Raw genomic sequence first — 7,970 nt, 5'->3', positions numbered from 1 at the left:
CCAAAATTTGAGGAAAAATCATCCTGGTGTCATTATTAGAGACCTTTTTTGGAAAGCAGCCAAGGCTACCTATCGGCAAGCATTTGAGAGGGCAATGAATGAGCTAAAGGAGGTGGATGAAGATGCATTCAAATGGCTGCAATCTCAGTCAACAACTATCTGGGGTAGGCACATGTTCAAAAGTGATGGGCAGAGTGACACGGTCTTGAACAACATGTGTGAAAGCTTCAACAGCACGATAGTTAAGTTCATGAGCAAACCTATAATCACCATGGTATGCATAATTCTCCCTTTCATGTGCATTATGATCCATAGATCTATGTAATTCATGAATGATTAATTCTCCCTTTCTCTCTATGTGCTTGCAGCTTGAGTGTATTAGGCTATATCTGATGACTAGATTTCAAGCAAACAGAGAAATGATTACGAAGGTGGAATCTGAGTTGTGTCCTAAGATAAGGAAGAGACTGTACAAGGAGAAGTTGGCATGCAGCAAGTGGATAGCATGTTGGGCTGGTCGTATGAAGTTTGAAGTGAAGAATGAGTTTGAGAGTTTCATTGTGGACTTGGAAGAGAAGAAATGCAGCTGTAGGAAGTGGGACATAGTTGGCATACCATGTTGCCATGCCATTTCTTGCATATTTTTCAACAGAGAAGATGCTGAAAAGTATGTCAATGCTTGCTACAAAAGGACTACCTACATTGATTGCTATGAACCCATTATAGAGCCCATCAATGACCAGAATATGTGGGGTCCTAGTGGACTGCCACCTGTGCAACCCCCTATCAAGAGAAGACCTCCTGGCAGGCCTAAGAAGAAGAGGGCACTGGAGCCTGATGAACCTAGAAGTCACAGAAAAAAAAGAGACCTAGGCATCTCAAAACAATGCAAGTTATGTGGGAAATTAGGACACAACAAGAGGAGCTGCAAGGGAGAAGTAGGAGGGAACTCCTCTTTACTTGGGAGTGCATCCCAAGCCAGTAGGACCACTAGAAGGGTAAGTATACACTTTGACTTAGATATCCTCATTGTTTTGTTTTTCAGTTGGCAAACTATTAATTGTTATTGTGCTTATGCTTGCAGGCAGCCAAGGATGCTCAGCCAACAGTACACAGGGCACAACCAAGCTCTAATGATGATGTGACCACAAGTGCACCTCCACCCCCCACTGATAACCAGTCCAATCGAAGACCAAAAAAACAGAGGAAGAGAAGTGCAGTCACTACTGAAACCTTGAATGCAACTGGGAATGCAGCAAGATATATGGCAGCAATGAGATCTGCTAAAAGATAGCAAACTGAAGCAGGACCTTTTTTGTTGTTGTGCTATGTGTTGAAGCACTCTTCATATATTTATGTAACTGCTAGAACAATTGGCATATGTTTATGGGCTGACCAAATCCTTTTTTGTATGAATGTGCTTTGTCCCATATTTTGTAATTATTGTGGTACACCAAAAACTACCATTGGTGTTAAATATTTTGTAATTATTCTCCCATTGTTATGATGATTCAGCTTCCATTATTCAGATTTGCTTTGCTGGGCAGTTTGGTGATTATGCAGATTTGGTGAGCATTGGAGTTTAATGTGCTGGGAGTAGCCACTTTAATGTGTAATGATGTATGATGTATGAATAAATGTGTAATGATGTATGAATAAAGAGCTATTGGTTTGGTAAGTTATGCAGAAACTATGCAGGTTTGGTAAATTATGCAGGCTGCTGGTGATGCATGCATTTTTGGTAAATTTTGCAGCCAGCTCCTTTAATACATAAAGAGCTGCCTCTTTTATTTTGCAACCAGTTGCTCTCTAAATTGCAGTATCAATTTGCAGTATCAAATTGCTTTGTCAAATTGCTGTTTCCATTCAAAATTGCAGTGTCAAATTGCTGTGTCAAATTGCTGTTTCCATTTAAAATTGCAGTGTCAAATTGACAGTTGATGCACAGTTAATATCACAAACTGCTTTGGCACAAACACTTAACAATAATGTAATAAATTGGTACACAAATCATAGATTAATTAAAAAGACCATATTCCATTGCTAAAATCTTAGATTGCAAAGAGAATTACACCAAAAAATCAGGCCTTTTCCCACTACTACAAACCAACACATTCCAACACAAATTATGGCCTTTTTCCACTAATACATACACCAAAATTCAGGCATTTTGCCACTAATACATACAACAAAATTCAAGCCTTTTTCCACTAACACCTACCCACCTAATGACCCATTCCCCCCCCCCCCCCACCTATTTAGCCAACCAGAAGAAGCATCAAACAAAGTAGCATCCCACTTATCACCAGAGACAGCCCCAGGCAAATGAGCAGCCTCTTCTCTCTCTTCCTGTAGCCTACAATGGCAGCTTCAAGGGTCAAAATCCGTTGCCTCTGCTCCGGAATCAGCACCTTCCCACGCTCGCAGATTTCATCATCAAGCCACTGAAAAAATTTACACTTGCGTCCAACCTGACACCCAAGGACCAGATAAATGATGTTAAATGAACAACCAAAATCATGAAAAACAGTAACAAATAGTATTAGCAAATACTACCTTACCAGAAACTAAAATAGTATTAGCACAATGTTCTTGTATTAGCACAATTTATATTGTCAGCAACAAGCTGAGTTTTTTTTTTTTTTTTTTTCCTTAAATTTTTTAAAATTTTTATTTATTTAAGAAAAGAAATTCTGGGTTAGACTTAGACTAAAGGGGATTGCAAGATTGAAGCAAGATTGAAACGAAAATGAACCTGAAGTGCTTCCAAAGTTAAAAACCCAGAAATTTAAAAACATTACAAAGAGAGATACTACCTTACCCAGTAATTTGGACAACCGTAGAACCTTCTTCCAGGGTTGTCAGATGTCCATGAAACGACCACAACGGGTCTCTCCGAGCAGAAGCATCGGGCTGGGCCCCTTTTCCTCAAGCTTCCACTCGATGACATCGAGCTTGAATCCATGGAAAGCAGTTGATTTGAAGATGGTTTTCGGCTGTGTGGTGAGCGAGGAGCAATTGATTTGAAGGTGTTTTTGAGTTCGTGACTGGTGAGGGACTTCAATCCGTGTGGTGACTGATGAGCGAGGAGCTGGGGAAATTTGGGGGTTAGGGATTTCTATTTGGGTGATTTGGGGTTTTGTTTGGTTAGGGACCGTCACGTGAGTGTCAAGTGACTAGTAAGGGCGGGAGTAATTAACAGTGGCACTGTAGACATTATTTTATTATTGACTACCAATGCCGTTTGCCATATCAGCAATATCCGTTTATGAAGTAACGGTAGGGACCAAAATGGAACCGTTTTTCTGGAGAGGGACTAAAAGCGGTAAAAAAAAAAACTTAGGGACTAAAACGGGAATCAGGTCAAAATGTAGGGACCAAAATGTGTTTTTCGCCTTTTAATTTTCCATCACAATCCAAACGCACACATAATAGTATTAAATTAGTTACATCCTTTTTAATGTTTTGTTAAATACTAATAGAATACCCACCTCAACTATACAAAAAAGTATTGAGGAAAAGGATGAATTGGCCCCATTTGTAGTATCCTTTTCGTCAAGAGGGCCTAACTCAATTACAAGGGACATTCTATTTTCTACATAATATCCCTCCCTTCTTCTTCTTCTTTTGAAACTGAAAACAACATTCATTCATTAACTGAAAATAAGAGAATCCTGGAACAAAGCTTCTGAAGCTGGTGGGGGAAAGTCCTCCATCTAGTACAATTCATCATGAACACTCCTAGCATATCTAGAAAGATGAATGGGCCACTCTATTAGCATCCTGTTTGACACAGTTGATAGACTTCCAATACAAACCATGAACTAGGTAGTGGACATCACCATAGACACATCCTAGCAATATGAATAGGAACTTGGGAAGAAAGTGATCTCATCACATTGGCATTATCCCCTTCTATAATCAATTCTGTAAAACCAGCATCAATTGAGAACTCCAAAGCTTGTCAATATGCTAGAATTTTAGCCTTTTTGCTGTCACCTACAAGTGGTCCTTTGGTAGACATAGCAGCCATCACCTCACCTCTCTCATTGCGGATAATTGCACCAAAACCTAAGTAATTCAAGTCTGCAAAAATAGCAACATCGAAGTTCAATTTAAAAATTGAAGAGGGAGGAGGTTTCCACACATTCACACTTGGTTGTGTGGTTGGCAAAGTCAGTTGCTCCTAGACTTGTTGGAATTCATTCAAATAATCCATAGTTCTTCTATTCAGCCATTAGGTTCCTTCAACTTCCCCCCATAAGTTACCGTATTCCTTTGGTTCCATATAAGCCAAGCTTGGACTAAAAACAATTCAAACTCATTCGAAGAAAGTCGATTGAACAAACTTTCAAACAGCTGCAAATTGTTAGCTTGTCCACAAGTACATTTTTTCAACTTGATTTGACTTCTAGCCCACACATCCTGGGCTACCCCACACTCCCATAATACATGAATTCCAGTCTCCAGAGCTCTCTTGCAACATTCACAAGTATTGTCTGTGATTATTCTCCTTCTTGCCAGGTTCACACAAGTTGGGAAGATATCTTGACATGCTCCCCAGCCACTTTCCTTAATCTTATTTGGAATATGGAGTTTCCACAGTTTAGACCATACATGTTGGCAATTCAGACCTAAGGAGCTTTCAGTCACATCTCCATTTCTCATGATCTGCCTAGCCAAATGATACTTGGATTTGACAGAGTATACACCACTCTTATTGATTTGCAGCCAAACAATGGAATCCATCACATTCCTACGACTCAAAGGTGTATACGGTATATGACCTCAACATCCTCTCTGTGAAAGTTTGCCATAATAAAATCACACCTCCACCATTTTTGATCTGGGTCTATAAGGTTAGAAACTCTCCTCTCCTCATCTTTTTCACACAATGGAAATAAAACATTGTTTTTGGGGTAGTTAGGGATCCACTTGTCTGAATAAATCTTGATTGAAGAACCATCACCTACTCTCTAGCAGCAACCTTTCTCCAAGATTGGCTTTGTTGACATAATGCTTCTCCACACAAAAGAGCAATTTGAAACTGCATGTGTGTTTAGATTGGCTTTTTTCTTTTACTCTTTAGGGAATTTGAAACTGTGTTTAGAGAACTAAATTAAACGACCTAATTATATGTATAACTGATACCCTCATGTTATTTATAAGTTATCCTATGGGTGTTGACAAGAACACAAATGCTGAGCTTGCTTATGGGACAGGTCATATAAATCCCACAAGGGCCATTAACCCTGGTTTAGTATATGATGCTAGAGAGATTGATTACGTAAATTTCTTGTGCGGGCAAGGCCATAACAACCATTCTTTAAGATTGGTTACCGAAGATAACAGCAGCTGCACTTAAGCCACAAAGAAACCTGCTTTGCATCTAAACTATCCTTCCTTTATATTATCTTCCATGTTAAAATCTGTGTTCATTTGCATTTTCCCTAGGACTGTGACAAATGTTGGGTCACCAATGTCCACATACAAGTCCATTATGAATGCACCAAGGGGGCTGAAAATTGTAGTAATACCAAATGTCCTTTCATTTGAGTCTATTAGGCAAAAGATATCCTTTAAAGTAAGGGTCATAGGAAAGACGGATTAAAGTATAATCTCTGGCTCCTTAATTTGGTTTGATGAGGTGCATCAAGTTCAAGTGAGAAGTCCCGTTGTTGCTCATGTTTCCTCTTAAGGGAGTTTTTTGTCATGCATGCTTATATTGGGTTTTCACTCAAGAATAGAAGTGCTTAATTCTGTTTTATCTAATAAGCAAATTAATAAAATGTTGTTTAGTTATTATTATGTTAAAGAATTAAAATCCTATTTTACAATACGTTGAATGTTTCCTCTCTCTCTCTCTCTCTCTCTCTCTCTCTCTCTCTCTCTCTCTCTCTCTCTCTCTCTCTCTCTCTCTCTCTCTCTCTCTCTCTCTCTCTCTCTCTCTCGTAGTCTAGTTTGGGGAGAACAATTATGAAATGTTGAAAAGAATAAAAAAAATTCATTTAATAGATTAATTTTATTTTAAAAAATATTTTTAGGTTATTTAATTACATGGGATAATTAAATTTTCATTAAATGATTTAATTGGTCTAACTGGCACATATATTAGGCTTAGGTGTCACTTAATGGATACATCAACATAGCCATTAATAGAATGACTGTCAGTCAAAACTAATCCTAGCATTAGTTTAATTTGTTTTAAGAGAAAATATAGGCACAAAAAGTGTTATATCTTAACGATTTCATTTTAGTACAAACTTTTGGGGATCAAATATATCAATTGAAATTTTTTGAATTAATTAAATTGTAATAAGACAAAACCATAGGGAAATAAAATGTAATTTCACCCATTGTTAAAGTCATTGGATAACACAATGCATTAATACTAATGAAACTCTCCCATGTAAGTTCTTCAATTATCCATTCATAGGATAACGAAATGCATTGATCCTAATCAAACTCAGAAGCATATCCAAACAAGAGTGAAGGACTAACATCTTTTACATAGGGTATATGACAAATTTAATGGTTAGAGTGTTTGATAAATTACATTAATAAAATTATTTGAATTGGTTATACATGTTTGAAAACTAAATTGATAAAGAAAAATTTAGATGTCAGAATTAACAAAAGATGATAGTTGGCTTTGGATAATTCTATTTTTGGCAGGCTTTAAAAATAGCTGTTTGAGAACCCAAAGACTTAAAGCTTAATCTCAATTCCATCTTGTAAAGTTGTGATTTACAACTATGTTTTATGTTGGCTTTATTCCATAACAAAAAGTATTGTAATTGTATTAATTTTGTTCCTTGAATTTTTTGGGATTTTATTGTATTAGGTTTAGTATTAAATTAGTGAAGAATTGAGCATGAAATGAAAAATCAGTGCAATTTCATGACTAACTCACAAGAAGCTCGCAAGTAAAGGTTCTTGCGAAAAGGGCACATGAGAAGCACATGTTAGAATCTGAAGAGTCATGCCAGGTTGTCAGTTTCGCGAGTGTCTCGTGAGAAGGGCCAACCCATGAGATATTTGCAAAACTTTCTATCTGGAAGATTTTGAGTGTGACTTTCTTACCCTTCACCCATACTATATATACACTTATTACCCACAAAAGCAAGAGAAGCTATTTCAAAGAGAAAAACCCTAGATAGGTTTTCTACAACACAACACACCCATCTTTTAGAGATAGAGCTACTCATCCTTAGTGAAAAATCATTGTAGTCTCTTCTCCTACCCTCTCCCATTGTCATGAAGTTTGGGGATTTGCCAAAAGAAGCCAGTGAGGCTTGGCGGATGCAATTAGGCGTATTGCGAGATCCAAAAAACTAGTGAAAACATGACTCCGAGAAGTTTGCTGGTAGCAGGAGTTTGGAGGGCTCAAGTACATTAGGTAGACTAGGCTTGGAGGGTCTTTTGTTATTCATGTACTCCAACTTATTTACTAGTGGATTGATTTCAACTTGGAGGGTCGCAGAGAAGTTTTTCGCAGAGTTCTTCGATTTCCTCTTCGAGAACATGTCTCGGTATTATCTTGTGTTTGCATCTCTCTTCCCTTACTATTGTGGTTTACTTTATATTGTTGATAATAGAGAAATATGGCTTAGGGTAGTGATAACAGTTGTTTGCGCTTCTTACTCTTTTTCCACACTTGATATAAGTTAGAGTAATAGCTTTCTAGCCGTAATTTTTATTTGGGGGTCTAAACAAGCTTTTGTGTATTTATACAAATCCGAGCTTAATTTCACATCCTTATAAAGCCTATTTCTTTTTGCAACAAGAACATTGCTAGTTCTAGCTTTGGAACTTTTAATTGTTGGCGTGCTTCAACGTAGCTTAGAGTACCCGCATCAACTTGTGTAAAATGGCATAAGGGTCAACTTTTGCCTAAACAATCCTAGAAATCATCCACTCCTACTTATGCATTAATTGTGCAAAATGAATTTTAGTCATAGTACTTGCGC

General features: G+C 37.6%; 1 protein-coding gene across 1 annotated transcript; it reads right to left on the bottom strand.

Annotated features, from left to right (window-relative positions):
- Positions 1-2,252: 2,252 nt before the first annotated feature.
- LOC126690777 (uncharacterized) lies at positions 2,253-3,086 on the bottom strand. Its single transcript, XM_050385905.1, has 2 exons — positions 2,822-3,086; positions 2,253-2,471 (listed from the first exon to the last, which is right to left on the bottom strand). The coding sequence occupies exons 1-2, from the start codon at positions 2,963-2,965 to the stop codon at positions 2,259-2,261; spliced, it is 357 nt and encodes a 118-aa protein (XP_050241862.1). The 5' UTR covers positions 2,966-3,086; the 3' UTR covers positions 2,253-2,258.
- Positions 3,087-7,970: the final 4,884 nt, after the last annotated feature.

This window comes from Quercus robur, chromosome 7 (assembly GCF_932294415.1).
Source record: "Quercus robur chromosome 7, dhQueRobu3.1, whole genome shotgun sequence".
NCBI classification, from domain to species: domain Eukaryota; kingdom Viridiplantae; phylum Streptophyta; class Magnoliopsida; order Fagales; family Fagaceae; genus Quercus; species Quercus robur.
This window is presented reverse-complemented; position numbering and strand designations above follow the sequence as displayed.

Coding starts and splice junctions, on each gene's coding strand:
- LOC126690777 (XM_050385905.1), bottom strand. CDS start 2,965: ATGGATTCAAGCTCGATGTCATCGAGTGGAAGCTTGAGGAAAAGGGGC. Junction 2,472..2,821: donor ACGGTTGTCCAAATTACTGG/GTAAGGTAGTAT, acceptor CTTGGGTGTCAG/GTTGGACGCAAGTGTAAATT.